General features: G+C 39.3%; 2 protein-coding genes across 4 annotated transcripts in view; one reads left to right on the top strand and one right to left on the bottom strand.

The window, feature by feature from the left end:
• LIPM (lipase family member M) overlaps positions 1-6,576 on the top strand; it is a 35,300-nt gene extending 28,724 nt beyond the window's left edge. For 2 of the 3 annotated variants that reach the window (XM_008058186.1, XM_021712413.1), the window contains 3 exons: positions 1,178-1,249; positions 2,620-2,691; positions 5,648-6,576. In XM_008058186.1, coding sequence (XP_008056377.1) covers positions 1,178-1,249; positions 2,620-2,691; positions 5,648-5,917 — 414 coding nt within the window. In that variant the 3' untranslated portion in view covers positions 5,918-6,576. The remainder of the gene's footprint in view (positions 1-1,177; positions 1,250-2,619; positions 2,692-5,647) is intronic. The other variant, XM_008058187.1, reaches the window with a different exon arrangement.
• Positions 6,577-8,628: 2,052 nt separating this feature from the next.
• The window catches only part of ANKRD22 (ankyrin repeat domain 22), a 37,358-nt gene continuing 28,593 nt past the window's right edge, over positions 8,629-17,393 (bottom strand). Inside the window, exons 3-6 of the mRNA XM_008058185.2 lie at positions 14,813-14,920; positions 12,175-12,252; positions 8,978-9,076; positions 8,629-8,726 (exon numbers count right to left, since the gene is read on the bottom strand). Coding sequence (XP_008056376.1) covers positions 8,649-8,726; positions 8,978-9,076; positions 12,175-12,252; positions 14,813-14,920 — 363 coding nt within the window. The 3' untranslated portion in view covers positions 8,629-8,648. The remainder of the gene's footprint in view (positions 8,727-8,977; positions 9,077-12,174; positions 12,253-14,812; positions 14,921-17,393) is intronic.

The raw sequence follows: 17,393 nt of genomic DNA, 5'->3' as shown, positions 1-17,393 counted from the left end.
AAAAAAAAAAAAAAAAAAAAGAATAATATCCCAAGAAGGGAAGGAAACAGGGTTTGGCAGACAGAAAAGTCCAACGGTGATGCAGTTTCAACAGAATCCTCAGTTGATTATGCAGAGATTTGAGACAGGATGACCCTTCAGAGCTGTCCCAAGTTAGGGGGCAAATATTGGTCTTCATACCCCATATCAACCAGTCACTTAATGCAGACCACACCGATAATAGGGGAGCATTAGCCAAGTCATCCCTCTGCAGGTGGGGCAGGCCTCAAAGCAGGCTGGTCTTGGAGAGCTGTTGGCCAGCAGCACTCCCAGGAACCAGCAGCAGGAACCAGCAGCCGGGAGACTATGTCTTTGATCCTGAAGATTTTTCATATATATATATATATATATATATATATATACACATGGAGAGAGAGAGAGAGAGAGAGATTGAGATTCATGCTGTTGCTCAGGCTGGAATGCAGTGGTGCAATCCCAGTTCACTGCAGCTTTGACTCCCTGTACTCAAGTGACTCTGCCTCATCCTCCCCAGTAGCTTGGACAACAGGAACACACCACCACACCTAGCTTTTTTTTTTTTTTTTTAATAAAGAAGAGGTCTCACTATGTTGCCCAAGCTGATCTTTAATGCCTGGGTTCAAGCAATCCTCCTGACTCAGGCTCCCAAAGTGCTAAAATTACAGGAATGAACCACCATGCCCAGCCTTTTCTTTTTTGGAATCAATAATTTGATTTGTAGCTACCATTTGATAAACATGTATTATGTACCAGGCTAACATATTCCATGTTATCAATAGCCCCACTTTATAGATTAGTTAGACTCAAGTTTAGTGGATTAAATAATTCACCCAATTCCCCCTAGAAATTAAATGGCAGAGCTAGGATTGAAACACAAGCCCTTATCCAAAATTATCTCTAGCAAAGGTTTTTTTTTTTTTTTTTAAAGAGGTCAGATCTCTGATGAGAAGCTATTCTTAGATGAACAATATAGTTGCCCAAGAATACACTTAGTGACAATTTTACTTATGTGCATGTGTATATTACTGTTTCAAAGATTATTGCTGATAATTTGATGATGTTCCTATTTCTTAGTCTGACACCTGGATATTTGGTTTTGACAAGATGCACATCTTGTGAGATTTTCCATGTCCCACAAACCACTCATGCTTTATTACAGAGCCGAACAAATGTCTATGTTGCCCACAATCCTGCAGGAACATCTGTACAAAATATTCTACACTGGAGCCAGGTAAGAATGTTGAATCTGTAGTCTTTACTGAGAGTTCTCGCATATTCTGCCTAAAGTAGCCAAAGGATGCCCTTTTGACAGGACAGGAATTATTTCACATTTATTCCAAAATGAAATGTAATCTGGTCAAAAGGACAGGAGTGGCCCTAGGACATTATTAGTGGATCTTAAAAGCATGAATTAATATGGTCCAAATGAGACCATTCTCTGCTCTAGCCATATAAAAGATGTGACTGAAGAAGATTATGTTTCTTTTTTTACAATTTTTATTTATTTATTTATTTTTGAGTTGGAGTCTCACTCTGTTGCCCAGGCTGGAATGCAGTAGCACGCTCATGGCCACTCCAACATCAACCCACTGGGCTCCGGTGATCTTTCTGCCTCAGCCTTCCAAGTAGCTGGAACTACAGGCACACGCTACCACACCCAGATAAGTTTTTGATTTATTGTATAGACGAGATCTCGCCATGTTGGTCACAGTGGTCTCGAACCTGCAGGCTCGGGCAATCCTCTCACCTTGGCCTCCCAAAGTGCGATTATAGGCTTGAGCCACCATGCCCTGCCAGACAATTATGTTTCTACAATCTCCTTTCCAACTCCCCCCAGTAGCAGCAAGGTCAAGTAGGAACACAAGTGCTAAAGTAGGGCCTCATTGTCCAAAGAGTTTCATAAGAGTTCTCATACTGCAGACGTCACCTGCAGTTACAGGAGAGAAAGTCGTGTGTGTGTGTGTGTGTGTGTGTGTGTGTGTGTGTGTGTGTACATGCATGCAAGAGACAGAGAGAGAGAGAAAGAGAGAGAGAGGCATTATCATCAAAACCAAAGAAGAATTCTGGTTGGATCAAACTTTGGTCAATATCTCCCATGAGCCAGGTGCAGTGTAATCCCAGCACTTTGGGAGACCAAGGTGAGAAGATTGCCTGAGCCCATGGACTCAAGCCCAACCTGGGCAACTTGGCGAGGCAAGACCTCATCTCTACAATAAGTCAAAAAATTATCTAGGCATGGTGGTGCACACCTGTGTTTCCAGCTACCTGGAAGACTGAGACCGAAGGATCGCCTGAGCCCAGCAGATCTAGGCTGCGGTAGCTGTGAGCATGTCACTACACACCAGCCTGGGTGACAGAGTGAGACTCCAACTCAAAAAAGAAAAAAAAAAGCAATTTGTGTTCATCTTCCTCCTTGAAAAGCTTCATTCTCACCTTCCCACTTTCCCAAGAAGTGTATCCCAATGCTGAATGGAAGAGTGGCTCAGTCTTTGCTCTCTGTCCTTCTCACAATTGCAGATCAGGGAGCACATTCCCACCACCCACCACCACCCTTATCCAATGATACCTTTGAATACCTTGCAAATTTTTGTCTCTTCTTAGGCAGTGAATTCTGGGGAACTCCAGGCATTTGACTGGGGAAGTGAGACCAAAAATCTGGAGAAAGGCAATCAGGTAAGAAAATCAAATACCATCTGCTAAAAATATATCTTTTAGAAATGCACGAAAGGGAAGTTTTAGCAATAGTTTATTCTAAAGAAGGGAATAAAATATAAGAATGGAAGCTGGGTGCGGTGGCTCACACCCGTAATCCCAGCACTATGGGAGACGGAAGGGAGAGGATTGCCTGAGTCCAGGGGTTCAAGATCAGCCAGAGCAGCTTGGTGAGACCCCATATCTACAATAAATCAAAAAATTAGCCAAGCATGTTGGTGTGTACCTATGGTTCCAGCTACTTGGAAGGCTGAGGTGGAAGGATCACTGGAGTCCCGCAGGTCGAGACTGCGGTGTCCAGCCTGGGCGACAGAGTGAGACTCTGACTCAAAAAAAAGAAAAAAAGAAATTCAAGCAGAAAATAATGGTTCGAGTTTGACTCCATTTGAAAATGAGAACATTCACAGCTTAACCAAGCTTCTACAGTGGGTTAGGAAGTCCTCTTTGCTGAGGTTGCCAACCTGAACGAGGCACTGGACTTCCCAGGAGCAAGATGACATCGACTGAGTCCAGAGAAAAATGTAGTCTTTGGTGAATACTAGAAGGATTACTTTAGGATTAAAAACAAACAAATGGGGCTGGTGAAGGTGAAGTTGTTTCACGGCACAATCAAAAGAACATTAGAGGGCAAGTGAGGAATACTGTGTTAGTCTTACCTCTGTGCTATAAACTTGTGTGATAGAGATAGGGTGCCCTAATTCTTCAGGCCCCAATTTCCTTATCTTTAAAATAAAAATTATTGAATTGGAAAATCCTTAAGCATGCTCCCTGGTCACACTTTCAGTGAATGTGTCATTTGCAAGTTAAAAAAACAACTTTTTTTTGAGTTGGAGTCTCACTCTGTAATCTCAGGTTGGAGTGCAGTGGCATACTCACAGCCACCCCAGCGTCGACCTACTAGACTCTGGCGATCCTTCTGCCTCAGGCTTCCAAGCAGCTGGAACTACAGGCACTGCTACCATGCCTGGCTAATATTTGATTTATTGTAGAGACGAGGTCTCGCCAAGTTGCTCTGGCTGGTCTTGAACCCGTGGGCTCAGGCAATCCACTTGCCTCAGCTTCCCAAAGTGCTGGGATTACAAGCTGAGCCACCGAGCCTGGTCTGAAAATATATTTGTTTAAATGTGTGTTATTATGTTACCCAAGAAAATATGTAGTTGATGCGATGGAATAAAATTAAAAATCAAAGAACGAAGAATCAGAATTGGATAGGTATACTCTTTTGAGCATAAAATCTTCACTGGAGATTATTGGTTATCATGTGTGAATGTAAATAAATCTTTACCATACAAACAGAGCTTGAGGGAGACAGAGTCTAACCTTTCTTTGAGAGTCATATCATACTTAACATCCAATGTCAGGCATCAATCTAGATATAAAATGCTAGGAAATTGGACAGACTATAATTCCCATAGGTAGGAAGCTCGCAGTCACTCTCAACTACTTCTTTTCAAATCCCTCTTCATTGTTTCCTAAAATACATCTTTAGAGAAAGTATTCTAGTTCTATGATAGCTTCAATTGAATAGACTGAGTTCATTAAATGAGAAAGTGATACACGCAAGTAGGCACCAGAAAATGGTAATAGATGAGGAAGAGAAAGCTGAGTGCAGTGGCTCACTCCAATAATCCCAGCACTTTGGGGAGTGGAGATGAGAGGATCGTCTAAGTCCAAGGGTTCGAGATCAGCCTGGGCAGCTTGATGAGACCTCATCTCTACAATAAATCAAAAAAATTAGCCAGGGGTGGTGGCGTATGCCTATGGTTCCAGCTATTTGGAAAGCCGAGGTGGAAGGATAGCCTGAGCCCAGCATGTCCAGACTATGGTGGCTGTGAGCGTACCACTGCACGCCAGCCTGGGCAACAGTGAGACTCTGACTCAAAAAGAAAAAGGGGGAAGAGAAAACAAACATACAAAAAGATGTCACAAAATCACAGAAATTTAGAGCTAGACGTGACATTTAGCTCAATCTTTTCACCTGTAAGATGAGAACAAAATATATTGCTGGCCCCATAGAATATTTCCACCTTTCATATCTAAATTAGGCTATAACTCCAAATTCTTAGGGAGCCACAAAGAGAAAAAAGAGTACCCCAAATTGGAGCTGAGGCTCCATGGTGAATTTCCAGGTAAGAAATAGGGATTAATTTCAAGGGTTCAACTGCTTAATCTCAAGGGCTCAGCCAGCCAGACTAATGTATCTACCAGCACTCAATGCTTGAATAAGGGAAGTTCCCAGAAATTAGAAATATTACTTATTCTTCTTAGGGTAATTTTTTGGGGGGAAGGGAAGGAAAGGAGGACTCTTGAAGCAGGTATTTAACACACACACACACTCACACACACACTCACACACACACACACACCCCGTTCAAACTACCTGAGGGACAAAGGCTCATTTGCTGATTACCCATGTTTTGGGGGAGGCAGTCAAGCTGGGCCTGCCTCAGGGGCTGCATGTGATCACATTAAGTCTCTGTGTTGGGTTGTGAGTCCTCCCAGGAGGTTTCTTTGCCATTCTCTGTACAATGTCCATAATTCTTGCCTCATGACATGTTTGCAAAATTATCTTTTAAAAGGACAGGGACATTAATTATAAAGGCAATTTATGTACAATGTATTTAGTAAGAAGACAAAAAACTACAAGACATGAGGTGTCTTTATGTGTTTTCTCACTTAACCAAGTAAGTGATGACAGATATTATACCCATTTGCAGATGAAGAAACTGAGGTTCAATAATGTTTTACTTTAATGTAGGGGCTGGAACAGAAACTCTTCACAGAGTTTTTTATGCTCCACCACCCACGAACCCTTCACCACAACACATGGCATGTTTATTATGTTTATTTGGAATGTAAATCATGAGTTTGGAAATCCAAACGATACCTAGAGTTAAAAATAATTCCTTTTCTCTAGCCAACTCCTGTAAAGTACAGAGTTAGAGATATGTCGGTCCCTACAGCAATGTGGACAGGAGGTCAGGACTGGCTTTCGAACCCAGAAGACGTGAAAATGCTGCTCTCTGAAGTGACCAACCTCATTTACCATAAGAACATCCCAGAATGGGCTCACGTGGATTTCATCTGGGGTTTGGATGCTCCTCACCGTATGTACAATGAAATCATACATCTAATGACAAAGGCAGAGGCCAACCTTTCCCAGGGAATATGCGAGGTCATGTTGTGAAGCCTCTGAGACTGAGAAATCTTAGGAACAATCTCACAGAAGATGGGGCAAGGATCCATGAAGGAATTTAAGGAGGATTTCCGGAACTGGAAACCTAGCCTGTCAGTAGAGGAGAGGACAGAAAAATGGTATATATTCCTTCAGATTTCCTGTACTTGATGCTACAGCTGGCATTTACATTTTTTTTTTTTTTTAGCTAATTAAACTACTCACTGGGTGAACACAGATTTCATATGCTATTATATATTCCACATCTTGAAGGGTAGGCTTTACCTGATACACAGAAAATATCTAGACATTCTCTATGTCATTTAGGTAAATCTCTTTAAAATATTTAATTTTTTCCAAAAGCCATATTTTTGGATCAGTAAAGGAAAATGACAAATTGAGACCGATATTGAGGTCTTGATTCTCTGGATCATTGTTGACTTCGACAAAATAAGCTAGACATTTTCAACTTGTTGCCATAGAAACATAACACTACCTCGGGAAGTCAGGCTGCTTTAACAACAATAACAACAACTACAAAATCATTATTGCAGTATGGATGAAGTATATGTTAAGCATCCTCAAAATAAGGCCAGGTTTTATAGTTGGATCTCAGAGGAGAAAATGTTGTAGGATATTTATGAGATTTCCAATAAATGCATTATGTGTTACATCAAGCGTGTATGTGCATTTCGGTACCTAGATTCCAGTCTAAGCTGGTTTGAGAGTTTACAGCTTGTTGCTAGGAGACCTAATGGCTAGAAATTCCTGGCCCAGTTTTCTGCCCCTGCAAATTAAAAGCTAGGAAGAAAATGTTATAATGTCATGAGCATAATGATGCAAATTATCATGTATTTTATCCTTTAATCTCGACAAAGTTAATGTGAGACAGTCACCCCAACTCACTCACAAACCTAGACTTATTTCTTTAGGAAATTGTTCAGTTTTTACATAGTTTAAAGGACGAGAGTAGTGCATTATATGAATACTATTTTTGCAAAGTCTCTGAAACCAAATTAAAGGTATACTGGTTTGTGTCAATGTTACACTGTTAAAGGTACCCTTTTTTTTGTCCCCTGGAGTTCAATGCTAATAATCTTGAACATTGTATTAAGACATTTACAGGATCCAGCATCTATGTCTAATCTACACACTACTACTTACCTCATAAGATATGTTCCTTCAGGGCTGGCCCTGTATATAGTTCCATAAATATTGCAGGATTTGACTTTTGTTAAACCTTTGTACTGTTCAAGGATGGTAAATCTTTCACTCTTAGGCTATATTTGTTAACACAAACAGTGTGGCCTAGCCTGTGGCTACAGCTATGTATGATGCAGTCTTGATTTATAAAATTCAATCATATTTTTAAAGTGTATTTATTTCTACTTTGTGTCATTTGCAAAGGAAGTGAGAAAGATGTTTTGATATTTATAATTTCTTACTAAGAAATACAATCCAATACCATGTCATTATACAGCTTTATTTCTTGTGAGGTCCTTTATCCAAATAAGTTACAATAACATTTTAAATTTTATCAATAAAAATAAACAAAATTAACTGGGCTTGGTGGCTCAGCCTGTAATTCCGTGCCTTGGGAGGCTGAGGTGAGTGGATTGCCTGAGCCTGCGGGTTCGAGACCCGCCTGGGCAACTTGGCGAGACCTCATCCCTACAACGAAAATCAAAAAATCAGCCGGGCATGGTAGCGCGTGCTTGTAAATCCGGCTACTCAGAAGGCTGAGGCAGAAGGACCGCCAGAGCCCAGCAAGTCGAGGCTGCGGTGGCCGGGAGCGGCCACTGCACTCCAGTCTGGGCGACAGAGTGAGAATTCAACTCAAAAAAAAAATAAAATAAAATAAAATAAAAAAATAAACAAAATTAACAAACTTGATACTATTTTGTATTTATGAAGGGATTCCAGATGTTTTTTCTTAACAATCATTTTGATAATTACATCGTCTTACTCAAACCAAAAAGGCTTGTATTTGCAAACTGATACCAAAATGTCTAGTAGTATACTGCTAAACTAGCTATCTGGAAACTAAAAAAAAAAAAGTTCTGATTTGCTAATTTGCCGGTGTCTGTGGTGTAAACACACCCGCCAGTGACACCTGGAAAATGTTTTCATTGAAGTTGTTTCATCAAAGGCATATTTACATATGAATCTCTAAACCCACACACACCATTCTTTACAAATATACATACTTTAATTCTTCTTCTTAGCACTCTAAGGAGCCTGAGAGGAACAGTTTGTCTCCTAGGGCATGACATAGACCAGACAGCATTTTTATAAGAGTGACACAACTGGAAAAAGAGAATGCCATCTCAGATAATAACTTCTCTTCTTCAGAAGAGATTGAGTTTGAAACATTAGGTTGTTCATTTTTGTGAGATGGGGTTTCACTGAATTGCCCAGATTGATCTCCAAATCCTAGACTCAAGCAATCCTCCCACTTCAGCCTCCCAAGTAGCTGGGATTACAGGTGCACGCCACCATACCCAGCTGAAACCAGTCTTTGACTGAAATGGAGATTCCAACAACTTTAGTGTTCCCCTTAGAAGGACTGTGGCCATGCTGAACTCCACTGAACAAAAATATAAATAGAAATCTCTTCAAAAGCATGAACATTGACAGCCATCATTCTCTCCATAAAACGGCAGCATCCGGGTTGAGTGGTCCGCAGACCAACAGTCCATGATAGAGCTAGAATCCAGTCCTTTAACTTTCTATATCTCCAGGATTATGATGCTTTCCTTAGCATTAACTCAATTTGGGAAAATTTTAATCTCCGAGCAATATCCAGTGAGCTCTCACCATGCTGAGGAAAAAAACAAACAAACAATTATTTCCAATAGACTCAAGTGTCAATGCAAAAGATCTAGTAAACAGTTTATACTAACCTTCTGGCTTGGCAAGGGCTTTTAATGTTATTCAGTTCTAATAGTAATAGGATAACTGCACTCCTTAGCTGTTATTAGCATCAGAGGCAAATCATTAACTTCAACACAAGGCCTAGATTAGAAGATTAAGCCTCTAGAAGGACCATAGGCCATGATCACAGACCCTTACCTTATTCTTTAGCGTGGGGTTTGCGTGGGCTTCCAGGAGCAGAGGGATAAGACTCTGGTTTTTCATCTCGCAGGCATAATGCAGCGCAGTGCAGCCGTACTGAAACACAGAGGTCCAGAGTTGCCACTTGTCATTTGGGCTCTCCACAGACCACAGCACATGGCTTTTTAGCAAGTCCTTTTCACACTTTATAGTACACAGCCAGGCAAAACAGTCTGCAAACCATCTATGGGCAACTGCATTTCTTGGGGTGCCTGAATGAAGCATATTTGTATACCTAACCCTTAACTGTACCCCACAATATCATAATAAAAAATATTGATTATATAAAAAAAGTTGTCTTCTCTGCATCAATGCATATATTTATGAATATCTTAAAAGCCATCAACACCTGACTTTTTCCTTTTTTTCCCCAGAAAAATGAATACTTGATTTCTGTGTAGCATATTCTTTATTTTAATTTTAGATTCAGGGGTACACATGCGTGTTTGCTACAAGGACATATTGTGCAGGGGGAGGGGTTGGGTGGCCCATACCCCAGATAGTGAACATTTCATTTTCTGTCCTAAACTAAAGAATGCAGCTGACACAAAGCTGATTCTGAATCATGCCAAGGTTTCTTTTGTAGAATGCTATGAGCCTGGGCAATCGTCTCCTTGACCACGTCACCATCTTTTCCCTTAAAGAATTATGGCCTTTTTGAAAATATTATCCTCTATGGTTCTGATTAAAATCCTTGCAGTCTGAAGAAGGCAGGTGCTTGTATTAGTACAGTACACCTACAAGATCAATGTCCTTCCACAAAGAAGTCTCTCCAACTTGGTTTGTTATAGCTTATATTATGTGTGATAGAATAGGGTATCTACCCTGTTGGCACCAATTTAAGACACTAACTACAGGTGAAAATATTATAGGTGGGGCATTGATGTCCAAAATCTTGCCTTTCAAGAAGCAGCCAAGCTTCTTGAAATAGTCCTTGACTATTCAGACTAACAGAATTCCCTCTGAATCTTATTCCCTGGAAATACTTCTAAAGTTGTAGGAGATGACACTGTAATCACTTATTTTTATGCATAACAAAAATGACTGGAAAATCTAGCTCTGAATTTTTCATGTTACATAGAGTCTAAAAATACAAAAGACTGCATTACTTAGAAAATAGATCTTAATATTCAGATAATTTTTGAAAAATGGTAGAAGAACTGGATGCCTGTTTGAGTATGTACATGCATGCATATGTCCACAGAAATGTAATATCTAGAGAAAGAGAGACAAGCTGGGAAAATATCCTAGAGAAATTTTGGTCACAGGCACAAATTTTAAATCTATTAAATTTAAATGAAGGATCAAGAAAAGCCTTCAACAAACTTTTAATTTAATCTTTAATAACCACCTAATATATTTCAAAGGCATTTAAGGGAGTGATGATACAATGATAGTTGTTGTCTAACCAAATGTATCCAAAAATTATACTTGAAATAAAACATACATTTCATAAACTTATTCTCTTATTCTCTCTCTCTCTCCAGTCTGCCTCTCTCTCTCTCTCTCTCTCTCTCTCTCTCTCTCTCACACACACACACACACACACACACACACACACACAATCCCCTACACAAAACTACCTCCATTTAAACATGACACCAATATGACCAAAGCTAAAATGATGTAAATAATTAATAGAAACAGGGATAGGGACATTTTCTCTATTGTAGAACAATCATAATACACACACACACACACACACACACACACACAGGTGTGCATACGCCTAAACTAAGCTGGGTGTCACAAATAGAAAGTTAACTTTTTGGAATCGAATTTTCACTTACCTAAATTTTCAATAAAGAACTAGGAACCCAAAACCTTATTCAATCAATATAAGCAAATAAAACACCACCATATAAGTAAACTTCGGTCTTATTTATGATTGTTTAGAAAGGAAGATGAATACAAGAGTGCAGGGATAAAAGGTGAAAACAAAACCTTACAGGTATAAACAGGAAGAAGTGAGCGGGTACTGATGCTGCTGTTATCACTTCCCTTACCATCTGGGTTTTTCTTTGGCCTTTGTTCTTATCTAATTTTAGTTTACACGAGGTTGGGAGAGGCTCTATTATCAGTGAATTAGGATCTTGGTTACTGTTTACGTTCATTGAGCCCTTCCTGTGTGCCATGCCTCTGCTAAGTGCTTTACATGAACCAGCTCAATAAGATAAATGTTATCCATACCCCCATTTTACAGATGAGAAGACTGAGAGTCCAGTATGTTTAGAACTTGCTTAAAACTCCCATGAATAAAATGTGGCAAGCCCAGATTTATATAAAATATGGGCATTCTGACTCCAGTTTCCTATTTTTTTTTTTTTGGTGCAGATGGAAAATCCAGTCCTCAGTTGCTCCAACTTCTTAGCTACTGAGGATGGTATTTTGTTATCAAAGTGTTCATGTTCCTTAACTCCACACCAACATTGAAGTCAAATTTTTTTGTTGAGTTAGAGTCTCACTCTGTTGCGCCCAGGCCAGAGTACAGTGGCACACTCACGGCCGCCGCAGCCTTGACCTACTGAGTTCAGGTGATCCTTCCACATCAGCCTTCCAAGTAGCTGGAACCACAGGCATGCGCCACCATGCCTGGCTAATTTTTTGATTTATTGTAGATTCGAGGTCTCGCCAAGTTGCCCAGGCTGGTCTAAAGTCAACTCTTTTTTAAAATGCTCTATAATTAACAGAAATTGTATTCCCATAAGTTTAGCAGAATACAAATAACCTCAAAATCACCTTGCCATCAGTGAAAAAAAGAAAGAAAACATAAAGAAAACGAATGTAAAAGTGTCTAGTAAAGTAAAGCAAGCAACTTTACAAATGACAAGTACATTACCTGCAAAAACCATTTTGAATATTCTTTTTTTTTTTTTTTGTCAGAGTCTCACTCTGTCACCCAGGCTATAGTGCAATGACACACTCACAGTCAACACAGCCTCGACCTTCTGGGCTCAGGTGATCCTTCTGCCTCAGCCTTCCAAGTAGCCGGAACCACAGACATGCGCCACCATGCCCGGCTAATTTTTTGATTTATTGTAGATACGAGGTCTCGCCATGTTGCTCACGTTGGTCTCGAATCCCTGAGCTCAGGCCTCCACCTCCCAAAGTGCTGGGATTACAGGTTTGAAAAAGGGTTAGAAGTATAGACTTACACAGTCTGTAGCATTAACTTCAACACCAGCATCAAGCAGCATTCGTACAAGAGCTTCATTCTGCTTGGTCTTTGATACCTATTACAAATGGCAATTACAAGAAAGGTTTATTATTTACAGTTTCTCCAACTTTTGCCTGAAACTGCTTAATCAATAAACTTCATATTAATCCCAAAACTTCTATCCATATATGCATTTTTCTTAAAATTCCCCTCTGATAATAATTTGTTAAAGCCAGGTTCTGAGAGTCAGCACCTGAAAAAGCAGCATTAGCACTAGGAACTTGTTAGAAATGCACGTTCTCAGGCCCCACCCCAGATATACCAAATTCTCCTGAGGATGGGTTCCAGCACCTCTCTTTCCTTTCTTGGCTCAAAACTCTGCAACAACTTCCTGTTGCTCCAAGGACAAAAGTCACCTCTTTTGCATGGCCCCACGTATGGCCCAATACCTCACTCTCCCTCCACGCCTCCTGGCTCACTCTGCTCTGGCTACACTGGTTTTTGTTAGTCTTTTATTTCCACTAGGCTCCTTCCTACCAGAGAATCATTGCACAGGAAGTTCCTTCTGTCTAGAAGCCTCCTCCTCTCTTCAGCCTGAAAAATTCATCTTGCATATCTTAGCCCAAGCTCCTCTTCCCCTGAGGCTTTACCTGACCAGGTGAAATCTCTGTCTGTCTCTCTCTGTCTCTCTGTCTCTCTCTCTCTCTCTCTCTCTCTCAGCTCTCCTAACACCAATCACCTCTCTGTATCACCTGTTTCATGGTTATTTTACATGTTTGTGTCATCAGATGAATGACTCTCTTTCCACCACCCTGTAACTCGCAGTTTTTCATTCGTTTATCATTATGTCCCTACCACCTAGCATTGCATCTGGCATATAGCAGCTTCATAATAAACATATGTCGAAGGCTTGAGTAAATAAATAAAATGAACTAGGGCCCTTAGAAATCCATTTTTCCTTCCCAGACCCCTGAGATCTGACCATATGCCCGTTGGAACCTCCCTCAAAATCCCATCACCTGAGGAAGCCAAGCTCTCCCTGCTCAAGTGGGGCACAGCCTGGAGTTCAGTTTCGGCTCCATCATCACCTGGGAAGCGCCATCCAGTTTTCTCTCCTTGCGCTTCCCTCCTGTGTCATTTTCTAAACTGCTTTTCTCCTTCTCTTCTCTAAAGTAACTCAATCCTTTCTGGTCCCTTCCTCTGTCATTTGCTCTCACATCACTTATTTTCTATGCATTACAGATCTACAATTTCAGGCCCCATTAACAAGTAGCTTACATGTGGCCAATAGAGCCAGGCTATTCATTATGGTTAGTAGTTCTGTCAAGACCACTGGCCTCTAAACATTGAATCGTCTTAGAAAGCAGAGTTGTGTGTCAGCCTTGATATTCATAGTTGTGATTTTTTTCTTCAGTCTCTAAAAAATGCTTACAAATGAATGACAGAGTCTCCCTACCCCAGAACTACAAATATTTTAAAGCTATATGCTAAATACCCAGTGAATCTAAGAAATCTTCAAGGATATAAGCAGATTATGTGTTTACCAGCGAATCAAAACTTTTTCCTCTCCCCTTAAATCCAAATATCAAAATCAACATTATCATACTTAATTATATCTCCTCAAGTTCTGTAACATTTAAATATCCAAGGAGGTAATAACATTTCTGACTGGCAGACTTGTTCTGGAGCTTATGTTAACAGGGATAATAACTAACACCCTGGGTCTATTAGCTACAAAGAGAAGAGAGCTTGTTCATTTAACTCGAGTAAATTATGCATCTGTTGAGTCATATCTCTGAGGTGGAATTGTCCACAGGGAAACCAGATACAAGTGAATGAGTCAGCGCAAACCTATCACATTATTTAAACAAAAAACAAACGAGCAAAAAATCCTCAAGCTTCATCTCATAATATGCACTCCTATACCAAAGACATCTTTCTTTCCTGCCTGCCAAAGTTTCATACAAGTGTGAAAAAATCCACCAAGGTAAAAGATGGGCTTTTAATTCTCAATAACTGTCTTCTGTGTTTTTAAATTTCTGGATGGAAACTCTTGGGATCTGTTTTTTAATGCACCCCCAGGGACATCCTTAAAAACCAGAAACTCAGAAAGATATGTACAAAAACATAAACTTGCCTTACAAAAAAAAAGGAGGAAAGGAAGAGGATTTTTTAGACTTTCAGAATTCTTTTTACTTCAGAATATTCTCAGTTAAGATTAAATTATTTTTCTTTCTTTTTTTTTTGAGACAAGGTTTTGTTTATTGCCTAGGTTGGAGTGCGGTGGCATGATCATGGCTCACTGCAACCTTGAACTCCTGGGCTCAAGTGATCCTCTCGCTTCAACCTCCCAAGTAGCTAGGACTACAGGCCTGGCTATCTTAGATTAAGTTATTTTTATAAACAAACATTGCACAGATTATGTTACCATTGACTAACTACTTCTGCTACCTTTTTCTTGCTTTACTTCAATTATAGCATTGCATATATGTTGCAAATGTCATTTATAGAATACAAACCACAGGCTCATTTTGTTATTGTTTATTTTCAACATTTCCCTGGCCTAGCAAAACTTGATAAGTCACACTAGAACTACCTCCACATTTGCCCTATGTCCTAACAAGTGTTGTACTCACCATAAGGAAATACCCAATAAGCAGGACAGGCATTAAGAGGATAATGAGGAGATAATCAATGAAAGTAAATTTTTTCTTCACAGCATAATGCAAACAGGTTCTTTCTTTCTAAAAATTAAGAGAAGGGCTCTTTACTAATAAAGCATTTTTTTCCAAATTTCATATTTTCAGATTACCATCTCAAAAAGCTTAGTTCACGCTTTTTATTTTTGTGATACCCATGGCACCTCTTTCTGTAGGGTATTTCTGATTAACAAACACAGGTTTCCATTGACCAGAATATCGAACACATTCCAGAGTCTAAAGAAAAATCAAGGGAAGAACTCTCAGAAGACAACAAAGGTGAAATGTACATTGTGCAAGTCATCTGAAGATGGATTCTCACACTTGTTTTCTGGGGGAAAATATACTGAGATAGAAACATGGGACTGGATTAAGTATGGAAAGCAATTACTATCCCTTAATTATCTATCATGTTTGAGTATCTGTTTTGTGGCCTGTTCTCAGGAAGCGTTTAACTACAGGGCAATTTTTTGTTTTTTTAAAAATGTAACTTTAAGCCGGGCTCAGTGGCTCAGCCTGTAATCCCGCGCCTTTGGGAGGCCAAGGAGAGTGGACTGCTTGAGCCCGCGGGTTCAAGACCTATCTGGGCAGTGAGACCTTATCTCTACAATAAATCAAAAAATCAGCCAGGCGTGGTAGCACCTGTAATTCCGGCTACTCGGAAGGCTGAGGTGGAAAGATCGCCCAGCAGGTCGAGGCTGGGGGGGCCGGGAGTGGCCACTGCACTCCAGTCTGGGCGGCAGAGTGGAGTGAAAAAAAAAAACTCGGAAAAAAAAAAGAAAGTAATTTCATAAGAGTATATGTGAGGGTTTCTATTTGATTTGATTAGTCTGTATACCTATCTTTATGCCAGAACCATATTGTTTTCATTATTGTTTCTCTGTAGTAAGTTTTGAAATCAGAAAGTGTGAGTCTTCCTGCTTTGTTCTTCTTTTTCATGATCGTTTTGGCTATTTGGAGTCCCTTGATAATCCATCTGAATTTTAGGATAGGTTTTTCTATCGCTGAAAAAAAATCATTGCGATTTTGATAGGGATTGCATTAAATCTGTAGATTGCTTTGAGTTGTACCAACATCTTAACAATAGTTGGTTTTCCAACTCATGAATATGGGATGTATTACCATTTATTTGTCTCCTTTAATTTCTTTGGAAATGTTTTATAGTTTTTATTGTGTCTTTGGCTTTCTTGGTTAAGTTAATTTCAAGGTACTTTATTCTTTTTGATGCTATGGGAGATACAATTATTTTCTTAATTTCCTTTTCAGATTGTTTCTTGTTGGTGTATAGAATGCAACTGATTTTGGTGAGTTAACTTTGTATTCTACTACTTTGCTGAATTCATTTATTCTAACAAATTTTTTTGGGGGAAATCTTTAGGTCTTTCTACATATAAGATCATACAGTCTAATAACAGAATTAATTTTGCTTCTTCCTTTCTGATTTGAATGCCTTTTATTTATCTTGCTTACTTGCTCTTGCTAGGACTTCCAGTGTTGAATAGAACTGGTGAAAGCAGACATCCTTGGCTTGCATGATTAGAGGAAAGGTTTTCAGTTTTTTACCATCACGTATGATGTTTACTGTGCATTTTTCATGGCTCTTATTATATTTTCATGGTTCTTCTATTCCTAGTTTGTTGGGCATTTTTTTTAAAATCATGAAAGAGTGTTGAGCTTTGTCATTTTTCTGCATTAATTGAAATTGCGTGGCTTTTTTATTTCATCCTGCTGATGTGGTGAATTACAATGACCAGTTTTCATATGTTGAACTATCTTTTCATTCAAAGAATAAATTGCACTTGGTCATGATGGCTAATTTTTATAACACTGCTGAATTTGGCTTGCTGGCATTTTGTTGAGGATTTTTGCATCAGTGTTTATATGAGATATTAGTCTGTAGTTTTCTTTTCTTGTAGAGTCTTTGTCTGGCTTTTAGATGAGTTAGTGAGTATTTCCTCCTCTTAAAATTTTTGTAACAGCTTGGAAAGAATTGATGTTTGTTCTTTAATGTTTGCTAGAATTCATCAGGGAATCTATTAGGTTCATGCCTTTTCTTTGTTGTGAGGTTTTTGATTACTGATTAAATTTTCTTACTGCTTATAAACCTATTCAGGTTTTCTATTTCTTCATGGCTTGCTTAGTAGATTTTCTGTTTCAAGGAATTTCTCCCTTTTTATTTAGGTTGTCCAATTTGTTGGCAACAATTGCTTATAGTACTCTCATAATCCTTTTTCTTTCTGTAGAATGAATTGCAATGTTTTTACTTTCATTTCTGGTTTTAGTAATTTGAATGTCCTCTCTTTTTCATAGTTTATATAATGAAAGGTTTATCAATTTTATTGATTTTTTTATAATCAATATTTTTAATTATGATATTGTGGGGTACAGTTAAGGGTTAGGTATACAAATGTGCTTTGTTCAGGCACCCTTGTTGATAAGAGGTGTCTCCCCATCCCCAGACAGATATTTACTACCATTAATCCCATCTCCCTTCCCCTCCCCCCCCTAGTTTCCCACC

This window comes from Carlito syrichta, unplaced genomic scaffold (assembly GCF_000164805.1).
Source record: "Carlito syrichta isolate Samal-C Ts95f unplaced genomic scaffold, Tarsius_syrichta-2.0.1 Scaffold303242, whole genome shotgun sequence".
NCBI classification, from domain to species: domain Eukaryota; kingdom Metazoa; phylum Chordata; class Mammalia; order Primates; family Tarsiidae; genus Carlito; species Carlito syrichta.
Note: the sequence above shows the minus strand (reverse complement) of the source record. Positions and strands in the feature narration are given on the sequence as shown.